The sequence below is a fragment of the Schistocerca cancellata genome, chromosome 5 (genome assembly GCF_023864275.1).
Source record: "Schistocerca cancellata isolate TAMUIC-IGC-003103 chromosome 5, iqSchCanc2.1, whole genome shotgun sequence".
In the NCBI taxonomy this organism is placed as follows: domain Eukaryota; kingdom Metazoa; phylum Arthropoda; class Insecta; order Orthoptera; family Acrididae; genus Schistocerca; species Schistocerca cancellata.
This window is the reverse complement of record NC_064630.1, coordinates 783,904,299-783,929,469: the sequence shown is the minus strand read 5'-3', so window position 1 is coordinate 783,929,469 and position 25,171 is coordinate 783,904,299. Positions and strand designations below refer to the sequence as shown.

Here is a 25,171-nt window from a genome sequence, read left to right as displayed (position 1 = left end):
TGTCAGGAGATGAGTCTAGTGGGCAATAAAGGAGCCAATTATCATTTTATGCCCACCCTTGATAATGAGTCATGTCCAAAGAGTCTCACATGCAGCTTCAGTTTCTGTCTCAGCGGATTTGAGTTTCTTGTTTGCTGTGACAAGTACACCACCTCCATATCCCATTTGCCTACCCTTTTGGTATACACTCAAATTTTCCCCAAAAATGTTACTGCTATCAATTTCAGCTTTCAACCATCTTTCTGTACCTAGTATTATGTGAGCTTCACTGCTTTTCAAGAGTGCTTAAAACTCTGGCACTTTGTTGCAAATATTTTGGCAGTTAACTATTAGGATTTTAATATGTTCACCTTTGGGAGGCATTTCTTTCGATCTTACACTGATACTTCTTGGTTTCCAAAAGCTATCATTACCTGGATTGGATATAGAGATGCATAATCTAGAAAACCCTTGTGTGCACCCCACACACAGTCAGCTATCTAAGCAGCAGGTTCTGACATGTAGTTAGGAGGGAACCTGCAGTTCTCAATCCTGTGGCCTGTCCTGTGGCACAGGCCCAGGAAGTCACAGCCTACTGATAGAAAAGTCATGTACTTTCTGTTTTTAAAAATTAGACATTCCATCAGATAACAAAAGTGCTGACAAATTCTAATTTTTCTGAAGTGCAACACTGATCTTTTTCACTGTAATTTCTGCATTATGTTTATTTTGTTGCAGTCAGTACAGTACAATACTGTCAAACTTGTGTTTATTGCTGATATGTGTGCATTTGTAATTAGATTGTAACAGTCAAATGCCTCATCCCATAAAATATTTGATTTGGGATAAAATATGTGCTTACACTGCTGGTGTTAGATAACTGGATTATGTTTGTGCCTGTATATGGAATTTAACTCACAGATAATTTAGGGAAAAAAACACATGAATGAAACACAGGTATAGATCTTGGAAACCCTATTTTCATAGACTGTGTGGAAGTGATGAAGGCAGCTACCAAAATACTCTGCGTGTGGCATTCAGAAGATAATATTTTAGCAGTCCACCAGATGACATCATGCTGTGCTACATTCTGCTGAAATGATGCTACACCAGAAATCACCCCTCTCTCTCCCTACCTTTTTCTGTTTATTGGTTGTTTGTATCAGCCAATGGAGAGTTTTAACAGAAATCTTCAATAAAAATTATTACACTTGCTATTGTTTATGACTAAAGCACTGTATGTGATCAGAGTATAATTAAGAGGCAGCACTGATATGGATGTGTGAGATCCTGTTTTTCAGTAATATCATGGAGATACATGGGTCATCTCTGGTTGCTACTAGTTCAATGAGGAACAGCATAGAGTCTCATCTGAGGATGGTGGCTAGACTGAGCACTGAAATACACTGAAGTGTCACAGAAACTGGTTTAGACATGCATATTCAAATACGGAGATATGTAAATAGGCAGGATATGATGCTGCGGGCGACTACACCTTTATAAGACAAAAAGTGTCTGGTACAGTTGTTAGATTAGTTACTGCTGCTACAATGGCAGATTATCAAGATTAAAGTGAGTTTGAATATGGTGTTACAGTTGGTACATGATTGATGGGACACAGCATCTCTGAGGTAGCTAAGACTGGGGATTTTCCCGTACAATCATTTCACGAGTATACCGACAGACTTGAGCAATTCCAGCATAACAATGTGACACCACAAGGGACTAGAATTGCTACAAAGTGATTCCAGGAACACTCTTCTGAGTTTAAACACTTATGCTGGCTGCCAAACTCCCTAGACATGCACATTATTGCGTGTATCTGGGATGCCTTGCAACATGCTGTTCAGAAGAGATCTCCATCCCCTCATGCTCTTTTGGATTTATAGACAGCCCTGCAGGATTCATAGTGTCAGTTCCATTCAGCACTACTTCAGACATTAGTTGAGTCCATGCCACATCGTGTTGCAGCACTTCTGTTTGCTCATGGGGGCCCTACACAATATTAGGCAGGTGTACCAGTTTCTTTGGCTCTTCAGTGTATAATTTTCAGTTGAATGCAGGATCCAGCTACCACATCCAATGACAATACTACAACAATTAAATAATTCATAAAAAGCAGCTCTTCTGTTGTTTCTGTTACATTTAAATGTAAAAAAATCTAGAATTTCATTTAAATACCTCTCACTCATTTTCTAAAACTGAAAGCAGTACTTTCCTCCCTTTATGCAATTATTCCTACTTAAAATTTTATGTTAGGTGAGACATGTGCACTACAGTGTCCTTACATCAGGTATCAAGGAATCCATTTTCTCTTCATCTGTTAGTCTAAATGTAGCATATGGGTTGACTTTTGCAGTTATCTCTGGCATCACTGAAGAGTGTCCAGACTTCTGGTCCAGTGGGATGTCATTACTCAAGTAATCTCCTTTGTTTTCAGGTGTGGCATTTGTATCATGAACATTCATGCCTGAAACATTCAGGAGAAAAAACATGTAAGCATTTGAACAATTCACCACTTAGAGAGATGCTGAGTCACACACAGTGCAAAAGACAGGTTTCAGACAAAGTTCTTCTTCTGAAATAGAAAACAATCAAACAAACAAACACACACACACACACACACACACACACACACACACACACACACACAAAAGAGCCACTGTCTCCAAGCACTGGAGCCCGACTGCGACTGTGTCTGATATGAGCAGCAATCTGCTTGATCGGTGGTAGAGGAAAGGAGGAGGCATGGGGCAGGGAGGGGGACGGATAGCAGGATATGGGCAGAGAAAGATACTGTGCTGCCTGTGGGAGTGTGAGAGATTTTGTGGAGAAAGGATATGTCTACTGGGTGGAGCACTCTGTGGCTGTGCTGGGGAGTGGGTGGGGGCAGGGAGGAGTGGAGAGGAGGGAAGTAGAGAAGGGAAAAAGACTAGTACTACTGTTGTGGGATACAAGGTGTGATCAGTATTGGAGTGTGAACAGGGAAGGCAGTAGGTTGATGGAGGACAAGGATCAGTGTAGGTTGAGGGCAGGGGGCTACAGGAATGATGGATTTGTTGTAGGGAGAGTTCTCACCTGTGCAATTCAGAGAAGCTGGTGTTGTTAGGAAGAATCCAGATGATGGAGCAGGCTGTAGACAGTACGTAAAGTGAAATCCATTGTGTTGGGCAATATGTTCAACAACTAGGTGGTCGATTTGTTCGTTGGCCACCATTTGTCGGTGGCCACTCATACTGTGTTAGATGCTTGTTAGATGTCATGCTACATAGAAAGTAGTTTGTGAATCACATGGCCACTTTCACAGGTAGCTCTGCCTTTGATGTGGTAGGATATGCCTGAGACAGGACAAGAGGTGGTGGTGTTACTCCATCCAGGACTTTCCATTATTTCATGTTAGCATTTGGAGATTTTAAAATTTATAATGTGTTACTTACTCATTGTCCATAAAATGAAACCATATTACAGCATATTATCAACTGCAGGTAGGCAAATGGTAACTAAACTGTCCTTTCCCACCATTAGCATGATATGTGAAGCCTTCACTGATACCTGTAGCAAAATTCTTTGGCAGAACCTCTCCAAAAACCCAAATTCTAATCACATGTCAAGACTATCCGTGGCACAGCTATCAGTGCATGGACATGGTGGCTACATCAGACTGAAATGGAAAAAAAAAGCCAAAAATGTGTTTCTAACAATGGAAAGTCCAAGTTGGAATATCAACAATTATGAAAAAGTTACTACTCACCATAAAGATGAAATGTTAAGTTGCAGACAGGCACAATGAAAAGGCTTATACTCTGAGCTTTCAGCCAAAGCTTTCTCCAGAAAAGAAAGGATAATACACATCATTCACTTGAGCAGGCACAACTCACTCACACAATCACTAATTCTGGCTGCTCAGGCCAGACTGGAGCTGTTGCATTGAAAGAAAGCACACATCCAAATGGGGTCAGGAAGAGGAAGGAATAACAGGGTATGAGCAGGGGGAGAGTAGAGTGCTGTCTGGCAGAGCATGTAGGGACTAGAAGGTGGCAGGATAAGACAGCCAGGTGCTGCATCAGGAGGCTATGGGGGAGGGAGGGGTGGGGAGGAGGGGTACAGGCAGTGGAAAAGGCGAGGAACAGAGAAGGGGTAAAGATAAGAGGGTACATTGGTAGAGAGTGGTGCAGAATGAAGGTGAGGGTATAGGGGTGGTGGAAACTGTGGGGAGGAGGGTGTAGGAATGTCAGTTAATTGTGGGTTGACACCAGGATAATTATGGGAGCATAAAATGTGTAAGGATAAAAGCTCAGAAAAGCTGGTGGTGGAGGGGAGGATCCAGATGGTCTGGGTTGTGAAGTGACCATTGAAATCAAGCTTGTTATATTCAGCTGCATGTTGCACTACAGGGTGATTCACTTTGCTCTTGGCCACAGTTTGGCAGTGGCCATTCATTCTGGTGAAATGCTGGTTGGTAGTCATACCAATATAAAAACCTGTGTAATGAATGCAGCAGAGCTGGTATGTGGCAGGGCTGCTTTCACAGGTGGTCCAGTCTCTGAGGGGGTAGGACAGTGTGTTACTGGACTGAGTAGAAAGTGCTGGGTGAGTTGATTGGACAGGCCTTGTACTTGGGTTTTCCACAGGGATGGGGCTGGGATTGGGAGTGGCATAGGGATGGACTAGGTTGTTGTGAAGTTACAGTGGGCAGTGGAACACCACTCCTAAAATGGAATTTCCCTCCCATCATGAGCTGGTCTACTAGGTATGTATGTATCCACTACATTTGTTTAAACTTGGCCCACAGTTCACCTATGCTCCTGCCAAGAGGGAAAAGTTCTGAGTCTCTTCTAAATGACATCATTACCTCTTTGTCTAGCTTACTGAACATGTAAATCATCTTTCTTGTTTTAGGTGTCCTTTGTGCTTTAGTAATCATTGTTATTACACCTGGTTCATGGTTACTGACACCTATTTCAAAATTGGCATGCTGAAAGAGGTGTCAAGTCCATTTGTTGCAATTTGATCTAATATATTTCCATCAAAAGTGATGTTCCAAATAATTTGTTCCAACTAGTTTACAGAGGAAGCATTTAATATTATTTTGCAGGAGTTCATGTCACAGCCATCACCTGCAAAACACTATAGGGTGTCCAGCGAAGGAGTCCCTGTTTTAAAATTTAATGTCTTGGAAACTAATATCAACAGACGAGTGCAACAAACAGTATGTTTATTGTTAAAGGTGTAAGTATTTGATACAGAAGTTATATAGAAATTTTGAAAGAATTTGAAAAGCTACTGACAGATGGCACTGTAATCAAAATATGTAGTGCCTGTAAACAGTGCACTGCGGCTAGGACCAATCAATTCCACTGCTGAAACATAAAAGGAGGTTAGTGTACCAAAGGAAGAGGTTGAAATAATGTACAGTCCTTCAGAAACAAGGCGTATGTTCCAAACACGATTTAATGTTCCAAATGGAGCTCATGCAATAATCATTTGCAAGCTCTTCACCAAATTCCAACAGATAGGCAATGTGGCTGATCATCTACAAGAGAATGTTGGCCACAGGAGAACAGTAGCTACTCCTGAAGGTGTCACCACAGTTTATGGAATTATTCAGCAAAATCCAAGGAAATCCATCAAAAGAATTGCAGCAAAGACTGTTTGAAGCATTCCAGATGCAGAAAATACTGAGACAGAGTCCACACATTGCCATTCAAATTTCAAAGCCACCTGTATGACTGTGTAACAGAGGACTGACTTTGCAGACCAGAGTCTCACAACAATTGATAGTGAAAGATTTGATGGTGGCTGCATCTGGTTCACAGATGAGACACATTTGCAACAGAATAGGGCTGTGTGTTATCAAAACTGTTGATTTTTGGGTTCCAAAAATTCCACTTTGTGTAAAGTGAAACAACTGTAGTCTCCCAATGTTACTGTTTGGGCTGTGGTATGCAGTAAAGGCATTGTTGGCCCTTTTTTCATATGAAAAATTATCACTAATGAACATTACATCACAATTCTGGAACAATTTGTCACTGACACCTATTTCAAAACTGGCATTCTGAAAGAGGTGTCAAGCCCATTTGATGCAATTTGAGGACCAACTAGGCACTGAGTCACTCGTGCAAGATGAGGCCAGACCATTTTACACTGAACAGATGTTTCACTTTCTTAATGAATACTTCAGAAATAGAATCATTGTGTTCAATTATTGCATAATCACTGTAGCAGGGGTGGATTTGCGATGGAAAATTTCATTGTTCATTTGCACTATCTGTGTACTGCAGGAGGTGCACATTTCAAAAAGATTGTGATGTGATTGCAAAGACTGCTTGCAGAAGATAAGTTTAATTATACAAGTTGATATAGTACAAACTGCACAGCATACAGTGCCATCTGTTAGCAACTTTTCAGACTATTTGAGACTTCTGTGTAACTTCTGTATAAAATTCTTATATCTTTCATACTATGCATACCTTCTGTTGCAGTCATCTATCGATCTTAGGTTCCAAGATCCTGAATCAGGAACCGCTTCACTGGATGCCCTGTTATTACCCCAATAGACTGTGGAAGATTTACATCTCCTCCAATAATGATAGTACAACTGGGGAACACTCATTCCAGTGAACTGAAGGTTTTCTCTTAAAGTTTTTTGTTACACCTGTGGCTGAGTCTGGTTGTTGATGGATAAACGATCCAATTATAAATTTACACGCACCTATGATACTGAGTCTAACCTAAACAGTCGTGCTTGCAATTTCAATTGCTGTCTTAGTGGTTTGAGTTTCTTAACTAGTGTAGTCACAGTTGAAGCAGGTGGCACACTAGGTTCATTGGTAGAATACTAGAAAAATGCAAGTGGTATTCAACATATACAAAAAAGGACAGCATAAATGGTCACCGGTTCATGTGGGGAAACCACCATGGTAATGGTTAATAATCATAACTGACAGATGCTTGAAGATGGACACTATTATCCTGCAAAACCTTACTTACAAAGTTTCAAGATCCAATATTATGCAAGGTATCTATGAATATATACCAGCCTACTATACACATGGATCACAAAGAAAATGTTATACCAATTACAGCATGCACTAAGATATCTAAGCATTCATTCGTATACATGGTACAATGAAAAGTATCCTCTGACATGCACTTCACAATGGCTTTACAGAGTATGGATTTAGATGTAGATTATGAACATATACTATGATGAAATGTTGGAAAGGTCTGGTGTGACCATTTGCCTTTATGATAAGAACAGCTTTAAACACTAACCTTCTGCTGTCTGAAACGTAGTATTAATCTGCAATCTGGGTTTATATATTTTTGTTGACATGCTGTTTTCTTGCTCTACTTTTCTGGAAGTTTATATTTATAATAGGATGATTAGGACAAGGCATGTTTATTTTTTCTGAGTCTGAAGAACAACATGACATATTGTTTTAAGTTAGTTATTGTAGTTGCTTATTTCACAAACCAACCCCCCCCCTCCCCCCACAAAAAAAAAAAAAAAACACCTCAAGTATCAAAGGGCATGAAAAGTAACATAACATTCCAAAATATTTTCTTTTACAGTTTTATTATTGTGTAAAATTTTAGCAGATGTGAGCTTTTTGTATAGATTTATGTGACATGTAAACAGAAACTATATTTCACACACAGTGAGGATAGCAGATAGATTTTCTTGGTTTACAATGCATGCCAAAAAAAAACCAGAGCTTACCTTCACACTTGACACCTGTGTTATTCTGTTTCCTTCGTCTAAAATACAGCAACATTCCTATTCCACAAATAACCCCAGTTAATGCCACAACAGTGATGGGGATTATGGCGCCAAGTTCTTTATAGAAATTCTTACTCCTATAACCTCTATGTCTAATGAGCTCTGGTTGAACAATTTCTGCAACAGAGAGATGTATCTGTATATTAAATATACTTAAGAAATTAAAGAAGAAACTATCAAAAAGAGCACCCTTTCAGAAATAAATGCAGTGCAATGAGTGCACTAACAAATAGCTGATTTGTAAGATTGTATTTAGCCTATTAAATTTCCTTCACAGCTGGTACTTTTAAAAAAGAAGGTTCCATTAATTCATTCTTTCATTCACAAATTGTCTACCATAAATCCTATAATGAAGAAGAGTCTTCTGGGATTTGAAACAGGTCATGCCATACATTAACAGACAGATGCAGCCACTGGATGTTACTTGTGTAATGAATAATAACAGTGAGTTACGACTAATGTTAATCTGAATACTCTTAATTATGTGAATTGCTCCTAGGTTACTTTTTTTATAAATGAGTAAAACAGCTACCTTGGGAAAAGCCACTGCAGCTCCTCTTAAGGCATTCAGATGCAGTTTTCACCTAACAATTTTAACAAAGTATTTATGTCCACTTGCAAATAACACTGTCTGCTGTCTACATACTAAAGAAGTCAAGATGTGTTCCATACAATCATTATAGATACGGTGAAGTTACATCACTGAGTCCGAATATGCTGATAAATTATAATAATAATGGATAATGAAGTTTTTTTTAACATTTGGGAGCTTTCAGTGGTCTGCCTAAACTCTATTGGTTATAGACTTTGGCACCAGATTTAAAGTTCCATTCTGAATCATACATAGGGATATGTAGCCTAAATGGAAATCAGGTTTACTTATAATACTGTGGTTTCAGAGCACATAGTTCATAATAAATTCACACTTGTTATTAAAACAAGTGCCAATAAGGAGTAAGTGTGTTGGCACATAAGTGTTAGAATCCCTAGGTCTCTGAAAAGGCTTCTACAAAATGTTTGGTATGCCAACTGATCTTTACTTCTGGTATATATATTTAACTCTTATTTGTTTGGAACTGCATAATAAGCTCAGTGTCCATTGGTCATGGGATGGGTTTTTTCATTTCATGATGTGCTGGGTGTGATGCCTGGACATTGCTGCTGGATGTGGCATACAGCACAAGCGTAGACTTAATATCTATAAAGTCTGTTATACATAACTGTGTAATGAACATGACAGGCTGTCTCCTGTTAACTGCTTTGAATAAGCAATGATAATTGGTACAGAACACAAAAGTTGTGGCATATGGAGTGTCACACAAGAATTTGGGTTTGCAATATCAACAATATCTAGGATGGATCTTCAATATTGTAGAGACAATGTTTCCCACACATAAACTGCAGCACAGGAAGATGACAATTGCCTGACAAATGCTTATCACACCATTATTACTCTGAGAGATGTGGAACCTCATATAAGTGATGCAGCTGATAGAGTCACTAACATCAGGATGTGGCTTTCAGAATTCTTATGCAGAAACCAAAACTGCTATCTCCACCATAAGAATGATGTCCACTATCTCTGACACTGAAACACAAAGTCTTGTCTACTTTGATAACTTCCATTCTACTATCTTGTACGGTGTTATATTTTGGGGCAACTCTGTGCACTCATCAAGAATATTCTTAGCTTAGAAAATAGTACTGATCTCTGGTGTCACTTCGCAAACTTTGTGCACTGTTTGGATGTCTTGGTATTCAGACTTTACCAAACCTGTACATAAATTCCCCATCATGGTATTTGTTGTTGAAAATATTGAATCATTTAGAAGAAACTGCAAATTTCATCCAGTGGATATTAGCTGGATCAATATGCTTCTAGCCAGAACTGAAAAAAACTGAGTGATGAACCCCCAAGTATTAAAATCCAAGTTGGAAGGTTTCCTTGTGGCTCACTCCTATTCTGGACAAGAGTTTCTCACAGTACCTGAGAACTTTTCTCTGTAATGTGTTTTTGTTCATATAATCTCTAACAATTTTTTCTTGTTTCAAAATTATTTTATTTGTAAATTTTCTAATCAGCACTCAGCAAACATCATGCTGACTTGTTCTGCAGCAAAGTAGCTTTGGTTCACACAATCCCATGGAATGCAATAAATAAATAAACAAAATAAAAAAATGCATCTTAGGCAATCTACAGTCAGTATTCTTCTGTGAGTCAGATCACCACATATTTGGATGTGGGACATATGGAACACAATTCTATTAGGATTGCAAGAAGACAAATGCACCACACAAGCTTCAGCAGCAGAGGAGCGACTCACTATTAACGTAACATCCAGGACTTTCTCAAAGCTTTTGGCCACTCAGTGTGTGAGTGCCTTTTATCAGTATACTTATGTCTTCAACAAACATCATAGTTTTTGAAGAGTCCTTTTGGGATGTCTGCAAAGGTTTTCACAATTTACGAGTGTTCTGAATAACAAATTTTGTAATATATAGGAGTTCTTGATTTGCAGTTATTGTGGATAAGTTACATATCTTATCGTACTAGTTTTCTCTTTCAATAGGAGTATATATTGACTACATTTATCATAAAATAATGCTACTGCCAAACTTTCTTTATAACCATAACCTGAAAACACTTCGGAGAAGTGGTAGAACTTGTGCCAAGTTATCTGTTGTCATAAAAGGTATATCACGTTTGGCTACAATATACTGAAATTCCAAAAAACTGCTGATAATACCTGTGGCGTGTCAGACCGATAAATTAAAAGAGAATCAGAAATCTCAGTATAAAGTAATTTGCTTACTATTCTGTAACCTACTGCACCAGGCATAAAGTTTTACTGTTCTGTAAAATATTGCACCAGGCATAATGTAGCCCCACTGTAATTGCTGTTCTCAGGCAGGGAATCAGTTGGTTACTCCAAGTCCCATCATTAGCTGTCTGCTTGAATGTGAGTGTCATGTCACTGTTGAGCTTAGGTGTTGTTAGAACTTCAAGTTTAACACATATATTTCAGAACGACACAACAACACATATAAGTCACAGAGTAAGTTGACAAGTAAGACATGTGTACATGTTAGCATTCGAATGAGCACTGAGTCCCAGTCTAGCGGCCGCTGCTCGGCTGGCCGCTTAGGTGGCACAGCTGCTGCATGGCTGGCAGACAGCGCCGCACATAGAGGACGCGCATAATTGCGCGGCGGCACTTTGAATAATCGGCAAGTCACAACACTTTTCCCCACTTTGAAATTGTTGCACCGGTCTTGATGGAGGTGTCCTGGAGATGGCTAACGTCCATAGGCATTGTTTGACTCGCCGTAAAGTCTCGAGGAGGAGGCTTCCTGTACGGACGGAAGTGTCCCTGATGATAACGGGTCGAGATGACAGGAGACGTAGGGGTCGAATCTGCTGGAGCCCCATGCACCAATCTGCCCATTGCGGCAAGTCCAGTTGATATGACAGGAGACACGGGCGATGTGTTGGCATCCGTTGGAGGAGGAGGCGAGTAGATTTGCTCTGACAGAGGATGGTCCTCCGGTTTCTGCATGGGCACGTCTCCTGGTGGCGTCCGTTCTGGTGCTGGCATTGCGATGACGGTGAGAGGGCTGCACTGTGAGTATTGAGAGATGCCAAGATCCTGAGTCAGGTAGAGCCAAAGGTGGTGTGGCGGCATTCGGGACAGGCAATGCACCCGAGGCCGAAGCTGGTCCGAATGACGCACTGCAACACCTGTGTCCGTCTGGATTTCATACAGGCATCAGCCACGGTGTCTTAAGATGCGGCACGGGCTCCATTTTGGCCGCCTGCTATATCCCTGTACCCAGACGAGGTTGTTGGCGGTGAACCGGCCAAGTGAAGGCACCTGCGGCTGTGAGGTGGAAGGCCGCAGAAGATGAAGTAGCGTGCGGGGCTGTCGGCCATGTAAGAGCTCAGCCGGGCTGTGGTCGCCCATGGGGGTGAAACGGTAAGACGCCAGAAACTGGAGAAGCGCATCATCAGCAGCAGAAGAAGTCAGAAGTTTCCGCATCTGTGTCTTAAATGTGCGGACCAGTCGTTCAGCCTCACCGTTGGATTGTGAATGGAACGGCGGGGCCGTGACATGCGTAACGCTGTGACAAGCACAAAAATCCGCAAATTTGGAAGAGGCAAATTGTGGACCATTATCAGTAACAAGAGTAGAGGGGAGGCCTTCCAAAGAAAAAATGCGGGCGAGAGCACTGGTGGTTGCACCGGTGGTAGGTGACGTGCAACGGACAGTGAAAGGAAAGTTAGAGTAAGCGTCAATTACAAGGAGCCAATAAGTACCTAAAAAGGGTCCCGCAAAGTCAGCATGAATGCGCTCCCAGGGCTTCTCAGGCAAAGGCCACAGTGACAAAGATGACTTTGGGGCAGCGGCCTGTGACGCACAAGGGCCGCAGGCAGTGACCATGTGTGCTATTTCAGAGTCGATGCCAGGCCAGTACACATGACGGCGCACCAGAGATTTTGTGCGAGACACACCCCAGTGCCCTTGGTGAAGGAGGCGCAAGACCGAAGCACGCAAAGACGCAGGTACCACAACACGCGGCGAAGCATTGTCAGTGGAGAGGAGGATGACACCATCTCTAGCCGTGAGGCGGTAGCACAAAGTGTAGTAGTTCCGCAACGGATCAGAAGTCTTAGCGGACGAGCGATCTGGCCAACCCTTCTAAATACAGCGTAAAACCCAGGAGAGGGTAGGGTCAGAACCCGTAGCAGCCGCCAGCCTGTCCCCAGTGATGGGGAACCCGTCCACAACCCGCTGCTCGGCAACATCCAGGTGGAAACACAGATGTTCGTCCCTATCGAATGCCTGATCAGGACCCATGGGAAGGCGAGACAGAGCATCAGCATTTGCATGTTGAGCCGTTGGCCGGAAATGAATCTCATAATTGAAATGAGACAAGTAAAGAGCCCAACGCTGGAGGCGGTGTGCAGCCTTGTCGGGAAGTGACGTTGAGATGGATGAAACAAGGAAACAAGTGGTTTGTGATCCGTAACAAGATGAAATTTTGAGCCATAGAGAAAAACACCAAACTTATGAAGAGCATAAATGATGGCCAAAGCTTCTTTCTCAATTTGAGAATACTTTTGTTGGGCATGCATGAGCGTTTTGGAGGCATAAGGAATGGGTTGTTCCGAACCGTCAGTAAAACGGTGCGCAAGGACTGCACCGACCCCATATTGAGAGGCGTCTGTGGCAAGAACAAGATGTTGGCCAGGTCGATAAGTAGCCAGGCACAGGGCCTGTTTCAGCATAGTCTTCAATTTCTGGAAAGCCGCTTCACATGATGCGGACCAGTGAAAAGGTACGTTTTTATGCAACAGGCGATGCAACGGCTGAGCCACCGAAGCCGCAGATGGTAAAAACTTGTGATAGTATGCTATTTTCCCCAAGAAGGCCTGCAGTTCCTTAACAGATGTAGGGCGAGGAAGGGCATCGATCACAGCGACAGTTTGTTGAAGCGGACAAATACCATCCCGAGGGAGTTGAAACCCCAAGTACGTGATAGATGCCTGAAAAAATTGTGATTTCTGAAGATTACACTTAAGACCAGCAGTTTGTAAGACATGAAAAAGTATGCGGAGATTTTGAAGATGTTCTTCAGTGGTGGAGCCAGTGATAACAATGTCGTCCACGTAATTGATACACCCAGGGACAGGGAGCAGTAATTGTTCCAAGAAACGCTGAAAGAGAGCAGGGATGCTAGCAACCCCGAATGGCAAGCGTTGGTATTGATAGAGGCCGAAAGGCGTGTTAAGGACCAGAAACTGCCGGGAAGCAGCGTTGAGAGGAAGTTGATGATAAGCTTCTGACAGGTCAATTTTAGAAAAATACTGGCCTCCAGCAAGTTTAGTGAACAGTTCTTCAGGACGGGGCATAGGGTAAGTGTCGATGAGGCATTGAGCATTTACAGTGGCTTTGAAATCGCCACAGAGACGAATATCACCATTTGGCTTTGCAACGACAACGACAGGAGAGGACCACTCACTGGAAGTGACAGGAAGCAAAACCCCTGAAGTAGTGAGACGATCCAACTCCTGTTTTACCCGATCACGAAGGGCCACAGGAATGGGCCGAGCCCGAAAAAACTTAGGCCGAGCAGTGGGTTTGAGTGTGATATGAGCTTCAAAGTCATTTGCATGGCCTAACCCAGGAGAAAAAAGGGACAAAACTGTCGTCGACAAGGAATCCAGTTGAGCATAAGGAATAGCATCAGAGACAATATTGACAGAGTCATCTATGGAGAACCCAAAAACGCGAAAGGCATCGAAACCAAAAAGATTTTCTGCGTTGCTCTGGTCAACCACAAATATGGGAACAGTGTGAACAATGGATTTGTAAGATACCTCAGCATTAAACCGTCCCAAGAGAGAAATCTTCTGTTTATTGTACGTCCGTAATTGCCGAGTGACAGGTGACAGGAGTGGAGAACCCAACTGAAGATACGTCTGAGAATTAATTATAGTGGCAGCAGAATCGGTATCCACTTGCATGCAAACATCTCGACCAAGGATTTGGACAGTGAGGAATAACTTCCCTGAAAGGGAAGTAGTGCAATTGACAGACAACACAGAATCAGAATCAGCGTCATGTTCATGAACATCATGTGTGCGGTCGGATTTGCAAACGGAAGACACATGACCTTTCTTTTTGCAATTGCGACACACAGCCCAACGTTTGGGACAATCCTCGCGTGAATGTTTCATAAAACACCGCGGACATGAAGGCAGTTACCGGAGGTTTTGCTGCAGTTTCTTAGCGGGTTGTTTACAGCTTGGCCGAGGCTGCGCGTGGGAGCATACTGCGGCCACGTCGGCCAGCGGAGATGAGCCACACGCGTCGTCAACAGCGCACAGAGGTTGTATTTCCCCGACGCGAGAAATTTCAAAAGACTGCACAATGGAGAGAACTTCATCTAGAGTCGGATTCGCCAACTGAAGGGCACACTGCCGAACTTCTTTGTCGGGCGCCGACCGGATAATAGCATCCCGTACCATGGAATCGGCATAGGATTCTTTGTGAACGTCAGTAACAAATTGACACTTTCGACTGAGGCCGTGAAGCTCAGCAGCCCAAGCGCGATAGGATTGATGTGGCTGTTTTTGACAACAATAAAAGGCAACACGAGAGGCTACCACATACGTTTGCTTTTGAAAATAGACAGACAGAAGTGAGCACATTTCAGCAAAGGACAAAGATGCAGGATCCTTCAAAGGAGCCAATTGCAACAACAACCGATACATTTGAGGTGAAATCCAGGAAAGGAACTGAGACTTACATGGTTGTTCATCTGTGACATGAAATGCCAAGAAGTGCTGTCGAAGACGTTTTTCATAATCCGACCAGTCTTCCGCCATCTCGTCATAAGGAGGAAAAGGAGGTATTGCCAACGACGAGAAATGCCCCGCATTTGACGCTGCGACGAAATCGCGAATCACCGCTGTTAGAAGCATTTACTGTTCAAGGAGATTTTGCAATAGTTGCTTGACAGTAGCCATGAAACCCTGTGAGTCTACAGTGAAAAGGAAAAAATCCACTATCTCGTCGCCAATTGTTAGAACTTCAAGTTTAACACTTATATTTCGGAACGACACAACAACACATATAAGTCACAGAGTAAGTTGACAAGTAAGACATGTACACGTTAGCATTTGAATGAGCACTGAGTCCCAGTCTAGCGGCTGCTGCATGGCTGGCAGACAGTGCCGCACGTAGAGGACGTGCGTAATTGCGCGGCGGCACTTTGAATGATCGGCGAGTCACAACAGGTGTCCTGTACACAGTAGACATGGACCAAGGAAGACTCAGGATTGGATTAGATTTGACCCAGTTTTCATTCCATAGACCCAAAAAAGAGATGGTTCTCATAAGTGTGGAACATGTCAGAAAGTATAACATAGAAAACATAAAACATTTGAATATAATACTCACTACATTGGTCATTTGTCAGGAGATTGTCAAAATAGGTAAATACATCACAGTGAACTGCAACTGCTAATATTTACAGAATTAATACACTGTCAGAGTGAAACATAGTTATGCATTTTAATAAATTTATCATACACAAAATACCTAATCTTGACTTATGACCAAGTGTTGACAAAATTGAAAGCTAACAGTCATTTTTACTTAAGCTGGTCTAACAGTCCCTGTTAAGATATTAATCTATAGAGTAGAAGGAGTTGCCTATCAAAAAGTCTTTCAAACTCTGTTTAAAATGTGTTTTATCTGAAACCAAGGTTTTAATGGTTGCTGGCAATTTAGTGAAAATGTGTGTTCCTGAATACAGGACCCCTTTTTGGACCAAGGTAATGATTTTAAGTCTGTATGTAGATTGTTTTCATTCCTAGTACTGATAATATGTATTGGGCTATTGGTTGAAAATAGATATATATTACAATAAATTTCATTAAGGAATGCATATACTTGCAAGCAGTGATTACAATACAAATTTCCTTGAACAGGTTTCTAATGAAGTTCTTGAATTTGCACCACAAATTATTCTTATTACACAGTTTTGCATGCAAGAAACTTTTGCATAGCTTGACATGTTACCCCAGAATCTGATCCATCTCCTCCATCTGGCATCATTCTCACAGCAAATACAGGCTTGTTTATGCATTCAGCAATTCTGTAGTATGGCCTTCCCAACTGAATTTATTTTTAAGTTGTAATACCAGAAATTTAACACTGTCAACCTCTTCAATTTGCATGTCTTAATATGTTATACACATGCTGGAAGGAAATTTTTTACAGGTTCTGAAATGCATATAGTGGGTCTTTCTAAAGTTACGCTGATCCCTCTACCACACAAATGTGAGATGCTGTCTCTCTCTGAAACTCAAACTGAGCCAGTGGGACTAACTTCATTTGTTTTGTGGAAACCTGTCTTGTCCCACATTAAGAGGAGGCAAACATAAATGGGTAGGGGCTATTTATCAGCAGCAGTTCAAATGTACAATGAATGAAGGTACTCATTGGGAAATGGCAGCTAGGGGTAGGAAAGGACACCAGTTGCGATCAGTCTGTATGCCTGGGGGCCTCATTCAGTATGCTGAAGAGGTTATTCTGGCAGCCATTGAGGGAACAGGGTGTAAGTAACTGCAGACGGTAGCACATGTTGAGGCAAACAATGCCTGCTATCTGAATTCTGACGTCATACCTGGATTATTCCAGTGACTATCAGAGATGGTTGAGGATACTAGACCTGCTTACTTAGTTTCAATAAAGCTCACAATCTGCAGCATTGTCTGCAGAACAGATCAGGATCCATTGGTTCTTTGTTGAGTGAAGGCTTGAATGAGAGACTCTGAGGGTTCTGCGAGAAGCTAAGCTGTGATTTCCTAGCCTTGCTCCACAGGGTTTAGAGTTGTAGGGTGCACACAAGGTTTTTTTTTACATTATGCAACTCTCCACCCAATCCAGATAATGATAGCTATAGAAAACCCAGAAGTATCACTGTAAGATTGAAAGAAATGGTGAGAGCATTAAAATCTTAATGATAAACTGCTGAAATATTCACAACAAAGTGCCAGAGTTTGAAACACTCACGAAAAGCAGTGAAGCTCATGTAATATTAGGCACAGAAAGCTGGTTAAAATCTTAAGTTGACAGTAGTGAGATCACTGGGGAAAATTTAAGCATATAGCAAATGGTCAGGGAAAGGTAAGTGGAGGTGGCGTATTTGCCACATTAGACAAGAAACTCAAACCTACCAAGATAGAAACTGATATTGGATGTGAGGTTGTCTGGGCAAGACTCAGTATCAATGGGGAGGGGTGCTGTGGGGTGAAAAATTATGATGTGTTTCTTGTATTGATCACCATATTGTCTTCCTGATTTAACTGAAAACTTCAGGGAAGACCTTGGTTTACTTATAGTTATGTTCCCTACAAACATAAGTTACATACTGTAATCATTGTTGGAGACTTTAATCATCCAAAAGTCATTTGGGGTGATTATAGTTTTGTTAGTAGTGAGCATGACGAGACATCCCGTGAAATGTTACCAAATGCCTTCTCAGAAAACTACCTAGAAGTAATAGTTCAGAATCCAACTCACAAAGGAAATATATTAGATCTAACAGCAACAAATAGACCTGACCTCTTTGTGGAAGTCCACATTGAAATTGGTATCAGTTATAGCAACAATGAATACCAAAACACAAAAGGCACCTAAAACAAGCAGAATGATTTATATGTTCAGCAAACTACACAGAGAAATAATAGTGTCATACCTTAATGAGGAACTTAAAAATTTTACCTAAGGCAGGATAAAAGAATAGTTGACCACACACTGAATAGAGATGAAATATATCCAGTAGGACAGTTCATAATGGGAGAGATACTCCACAGTTCTATAGTATACATTCACTGTAAAGAAACTTCTAAAGAAACAGATACTACTGTATAATAGGTGTACAACAAAGCATAGGGCAAGAGATAGAGAGATACTGAATGAAAGGCATTAAGCAGTCAAGCAAGCAACATGTGAAGCCTTCAGTGAGTACCGTAGCAGAATACTGACAAGTGCTCTTTCACAAAACCCGAAGAAATTCTGGCCATATGTAAAGGTTGTTAGTGACACCAAATTTAGTGTCCAGTCCATGGTGAAGAGACTGGAACTGAAGTCAAGAGTAGCAAAGCAAAAGCAGAAATTAAGTCTGTTTTGAAATGTTTATTTACAAAATAAAACCAAGGAGTACTATCCCAGCTTAATTCTAGTACCACTGAAAAGATGAGTGAAACAGATATTAGTGTCAGTGGTATTGATAAACAGCTGAAATTGTTAAAATTGAACAAATCCACATGATCTGACTGATGGAATCCCTATCAGATTCAATTCAACTATAATTTATAGTAGATCCCTCGAACAAAAAACTGTGCCCAGAAGTTGTCAGAAAGCACAAGTCCCACCTGCCTACAACTAGGGTAGCAGAAGTAACCCACAAAACTACCATACAATATCCTTGACATTGATTTGTTGTAAAAATCATAGAACATATTCTGGGCTCAAACATAATGAGATATCTTGAACAGAATGACCTCCTTCATGCCAACCAATGTGAATTTTGAAAACATCGATTATGGAAAACTCAACTCATACTTTGTTCACATGACATACTGAAAGCTTTGGATCAAGGCAGTCAGGTAGATGCAGTATTCCTTGATTTCCTAAAAGCATTTAACTCAGTACCACACCTACATTTATTTTCAAAAGTATGACCATATGAGGTAGCAAGTGAAATTTGTGACTGCACTGAGGATTTCTTGGTAGGGACGACACAACATGCTGTCTTGGATAAAGAGTCACTGACAGATGTAGAAATAACTTTGGATGTACCCCAGAGAATTGTGTTGGTTCCCTTACTGTCCATGTTGTATATTAATGATCTTGAGGACAATATTAATAGTAACCCCAGATGTAATGCAGATGATGCAGTTATATACAATGAAGAACAATGTGAATGAAGCTGTACAGACATTCAGTCAGACCCTGATAAGGTTTCAAAGTGATGCAAAGGTTGGCAGCTTTGTTTAAAAGTTCAAAAGCATAGAATTATGCACTTCACAAAATTGAAAGAAAAAATAGTATTCCATGAATATAATATTTGTGAGTCACAGCTGAAACCTATAAACTCATTCAAATACTTAGGTGTAACACTTAGTAGGGACATAAAGAGGAACAATCATATAACCTCAGTTGTGAGTAGAGCAGGTAGCAGACTTCAGTTTACTGGTAGAATACTAGGGCAGTGCAATCAGTCTGCAATAGAGATTGTTTAAAAAAATCACTCATGGGACCCATCCTAGAAGATTGCTCAAGTGCATGGGATCTGTACCAAATAGAACTAAATGGGACAATGAACATATACAGAGAAGGGCAGCACAAATGGTCATAGATTTGTTTGAACCATAGGAGAGTGTCACTCAGATGGCAAAAGAACTGAACTGGTAGACTCTTGAGGATATATGTAAACTATTTGGAGAAAGTCTACTAACAAAGTTTGAAGAACTGAAGACTCTAGGGATATACTACAAACCACTCGCACAGGGATTATGAGGATAAGATTAGATTAATAAGTGAACACACAGAGGCATTCAAACAATCATTTTTCATGGACTCCATAGATGAATGGAACAATAAAAATCCCAAATAACTGGTATCGTGGGATGTACCCTCTATCATGCACTTCACAGTGGTTCACAGAGTATGTATGTAGATGTATATGTGCTTCAATGTCCCAGATAAATCACTTATGTAGGTCAAAAATAGGAGTAGACCAAGGAGTGAACCTTGTAGACACTATATTTACACTGCTTGACAATTGCTAAGGAACAAATGTCAATTATTAAAAACAACACAATTTCTACAGAACACCCATCCAGTGATAGTAAAAGGAAATGTAAATGGTAGGTTGTGGTAACTGCAGCAAAGCCTGTGCACAAACACACTGTAGGCATTTGACAGTTCATCCAGTATGGTCTTTGACATTCGGTGTGATATTGTAACATGTCTGCAAGACATAATCTGAGTGCTTACGATTGTGGATGATCAGTTGGATGGCTCAAAGCCGCCCAAAATGCCGCTACTGTGGTCACAGTAATGAGGTCCAAAAGTGTCATGTCAAGTTTAAAAAGACGACTGAAGGTGGAAATACTATGTGAAAGCATACCAGTGGTTGTAGATGGACCACCCCACCACAAGAGGATAGATATGTAGCCCTTGTGTTGAAAAGGAACAGACGTTTCACTCCTAGGCAGATCGCTGCAGACCTTGCAACTGCTACTGGTGTACATGTCTCTATCAGAAACATTTCGAAACAATTAAATCAGACTGGCTTGTATGCTCAGAAGCCTGTTGAATTCATCCCACTTCAACCACACCATCATTGAGAAAATGTTCATTGGTTTAGGGACATGTTAGCTGGGGTCAACAATAGTGGTCCAAAGTGATATTCTCCAACAAATCATGCTTCACTGTGGAAAATGACTCTAGCCACCAATTAGTGTGGAGAGACAGGTAAAAACATTACACATCACAGAATATCTCATGAATGTCAAACCAGTATGGCCTAGCTATTGTGGTGTGAGCAGGACTTATGTGCAATACCTGAACACTGCTGCATATCTTTGCATGAGGTACTGTTACATCACAGTGGTAATTCAAGGAGACTATCTGGATGCGCAATACCTCAAAACTGCTACATATCTTTGCATGAGGTACTGTTACATAACAGTGGTATTTCAAGGAGACTATCTGGATCATATCGGTTTGTTTACGGGGTGCGGTATGTCCCAATTTTCTGTTTAGAGATGATGTGGTGTGCCCACCCACACAGGACAGCCGAGGTGTCTGATACACTGGAAATGAAGATATTGAACATACAGAATGGCCTGCATAGTCTTCAGACCTAAAGCCTGTATAGCATGCCTGGGATGCTCTTGACACATGTGTTTCTCAACAAGTACCTCCTTCCTGAACTGTGCAAGAACTGAAAACTGACCAGAGAAAGGAGCGGGAGAGTATCCCTCTAGGACTCCCCAATGGTTTGGTAACCAGCAACAGTTTGGTGGTTAGCATGAATAACAGATGCAAAATGTGCATTAATGCTCTAGGAGGGCATATTCCTTACTGAGAGTCCGACCTTTACATTAGGAATCTGACCTGTTTCAAACAGGTTATCATGTTTTCCCATGTGTTGAAATCCGTTACGATTTTTTTTTTGTTATAAATATACCACTCTGCCTCTATTACATACATACTGTGTTTCGTTTCATCTGTCATTGACTGTGATTACTCCTGTCCAAAAACGTCTCTGTTCCTTAGCTATTATCAAGCAGTCTAATCCAAGATGAATCTCCCAACCTGCAGCATAGTGCACATTGTTTTGAGTCTTCCTAGCAGATTCAAACTGTGTCCCAGACCCAGAGCATTGCCATTCATGGTCATAGTCACAGAGCTATCCAGGCACATATGATGACCTGCCCTCATAGCTTCATTATAGCCACTAACTTTTAGTTCTATAACTAAATGTGTAAGGTCATATATTGCTTCCTCGGTGAAGAAGCCAAAGTGAGCTATTGTTGAATGTTCATTCTCAGAAAGCTGGTTCAATATTCTGTAGAAAGCTACCTCCTCAAAATTTTTTGAGCCCACAAGGAGGAGGAAGGTGGATTTATAACTAGGTTTCACTTGCTTGTCTCTATTTTTATAAATGGTTATTATATATACCACACCTCAATTCACTGAGTGGTTTCACTTACCTAATGGTTTTTGTGATGTCTCTAATTTTTTGTGATGTCTCTAACAGCTCAAATGGCAAAACTTAAATCTGCTTGTGAAGCTTGCAATGCCCATCGAAGTTGGCTAAAGGATCTGGTCTGTTTCTGCCTCTATGCTTTAGTGTCTTCAGCTACTTGTTATGAAGAATTCATTTAATTTAGTGGCTGCTGATTCAGCTTTAATGTCATCTGTCTTGATGTTACATTGATCAGGGAGTTGAATACAATTTTTTTTAACTAAGTTTCCTTACTCAGATTTTTTCTTAGAATTTTGAATTTTTTGTACATGGCACTTGGTTTCTTACTTTTTGATGACAAGTTGACACAGCATATTTCCAGATTTGTCTATTATTCATCTATATACCACTCTTCTGCTATGCCAGCCTCTATTATGTGGCATGCTCATGCGTGTACATTGTTGCAACTCTCAATTTGTCAAAGTATGGGTGAACCATATGTGTATGTGGTGTGTGTGTGTGTGTGTGTGTGTGTGTGTGTGTGTGTGTGTGTGTGTGTGTGTGTGTATGGTGATAGTTCACTTGCATTGTGGGTTACACGTCTCTACCATAACAGCATCGCACAGTCATGTGACTTTGGTGACAAGATAACTACAGCTGAAAATGACAACTGCTCCTTTGGTATTCTGATGCCCAACTATTGATGCCACATGTGTTGAGAGGTGCAAAGTTCCCCACTCCTCGCATGTGGTTCATTGATTAACAGGACGTCCTCACTGATTTCCTCTATGATCCTTGGCAATCCCTTATAACTGATGCAGAATGTATAGTATCAATCTGGAGGAAACTACTACAGCTAGGGCTACTACTAAAATAAAATTAAGTTCAAGGTGGAGTAATATGAGATCTTAAAAGTTGAAGTTCAATACATGCCTTCTTTTAGTAAGCCAGCTGGACAGCACACCAGAAGATAGCCTAACTACACAGCTGGCTGTGGGACTCCAGAGGGGCTTGATGGACATTCGCATGGTCATTTTCTCCACATAGTCAATGGCATCAAAAGTTCTGGACATGGTTTTGGCTTCTGGTTTTTGACACAGTATAAGGAGCACCAATGGGTACAGTTAGTACATGTGTTTGTGACTACTATATATCGTTACTCTGCTGCACTTCTGCAGTTTCGAGTCTCTCACTCACTATCTTTGGACTGTGACCTAGATACTCTGTCACTGCACATGATGAATCACCTGTCTTCTACAGACATATCTGGCATTCACATCAGACCACAGCAATTACTGTCCATAATGATACAAGGATTGAACCTTCCTGCTTCCAACAACTGCATTTACTATTTATCATCACTTGCCTGTACCAAATGTGAACTCACTGGAAATTTGTAAAGGAGTGCTGAGCAGTTTGTTTAGCATCTTTGTCTTTCACTATGTTCACATTTTAAAAATTAAATTAGGCTGTTCGGTTTACTGGTCAGATGTAAGAGTGAGCCTGATGCGCATAATCAGATAAAATTAACAAATAAATAAATTTTGAAACTCAGTTAACAGTATTTAGTTACTTTCTGAGTCCAAAAACATCCAAATAAATAACAGCATTTTGAAACTCAGTTAACAGTATTTAGTTACTTTCTGAGTCCAAAAACATCCAAATAAATAACAGCATTCCTGCATTCAGTGGAATATGTCTTACTGTCACTTTTAAGAGGTAAATCTTCAATTTCATACCCTTCATACATGCTAGGTTGGTAAGATGATGATGCCCATCTGCTGAACACCACATTCAAATCCATTATCATTTTCATATCCTACATTTCAAAGCTATTCATGTGTCTGAACATTTTTATTTTTAGTCAGTTACACAGGTTTTCCATGTACGGTATGGCAACTGTTGCCCTGCAAGAGCTCTTTGTTCAGTTTCTGCCAGTTGATTTCCTTCATAACTAAATATGGTATTAACTCTTAGTCGTAATAGTTACTGTTTAGTTGTCATAAGCCTTGATATCAGGTGGGGGACTTTAATGATCCATGTCATAATTTCTCCATGATATTTCAGGAAACAGACTCGTTACCACCTTCAGTTGGCTCCGGATGACTGCTCCTCTGCTCTTGTCAGTATCCTATATACACTGGCTGTTACCCTCTCCTATCGTTGTCCTTGTGACAACTGCTCCAAATTCTGGTCAGTGTCCCAGTTACTGCTGTTGGGGCAGACCTCACTGTAGTGGAACATGATTCTTTTTGACACCCCATGCAAGGTTCCATGCCTGACTCAGTAGTACAGTAGTAAGACACTATCTTGGTTGATTAAAGCATCACAAACCCTCATTTCAGTGGCCTCCTTAATAATGCAATCCCAGAAGGAGGAAGATTGCATAAGTATTTTGGTGTTGTTATAATCTATAGTACAGCCATTCTTATATTATGGTTGGCAATGGCTGATATGGTGGCCTGGCGTAATTCATTGTGGCATACATGTTTGTGGCACTTCTCTTCTGTAATGTATACAGTTTCCCCAGTGCTTTGCCGCACTGACTGGGGATTTGTAGACCCCCAGTTTTCAGAGGCCTATATCATCCTTTACTGAACCTAGTAGTGTAAAGGTTTTCTGGGGTGGGCAAAGTACCCATTTAGCATTTGTCATTCCAAGATTCTGCCAACTTTTCTGTAGGTACTGCCAACAAATGGGATGTGTGCTAGTGATTTGTGCTCTTATTTTTCTTCTTGCAGTTCTCTAGATAACTGCTGTTCTCTAAGTAACCACACACCTTAGCTACTTGCTCCTCTGGCCATTCTTCGAATTGTCATCTCCAGGTCATCTTCAGCAAATCGCAAGTCGCAGCAAGTTGTTTGCAGATGGATCACATCCTGTGAACAAGTCTGAATAAAATGCCTTCATACTGGGAGTTGTAGTGGCCACTGGAGGCATGTAGATACCGATCAGTGTGTGTAGGTTTTCTGTAACACAATGTGTTGGTTTTCGTTGGGCTTGCTCTGTGGCCTTCTCCTCAAAATCTTCCACAAACAAATTTGCTTCAGTTGGTGAGAGAGGACACCCCATAGTCATGCTGTCCACCTGCTGGTGATGAATTTCTTACTTATTAGTTAGATGTAGTCCTTTAAT

General features: G+C 41.0%; 1 protein-coding gene across 1 annotated transcript in view; it reads right to left on the bottom strand.

The window, feature by feature from the left end:
• Window positions 1-25,171, bottom strand: part of LOC126188021 (Down syndrome cell adhesion molecule-like protein Dscam2) — a 55,781-nt gene that overhangs the window by 8,874 nt on the left and 21,736 nt on the right. The window contains exons 6-7 of the mRNA XM_049929439.1: window positions 7,703-7,879; window positions 2,268-2,449 (exon numbers count right to left, since the gene is read on the bottom strand). Coding sequence (XP_049785396.1) covers window positions 2,268-2,449; window positions 7,703-7,879 — 359 coding nt within the window. The remainder of the gene's footprint in view (window positions 1-2,267; window positions 2,450-7,702; window positions 7,880-25,171) is intronic.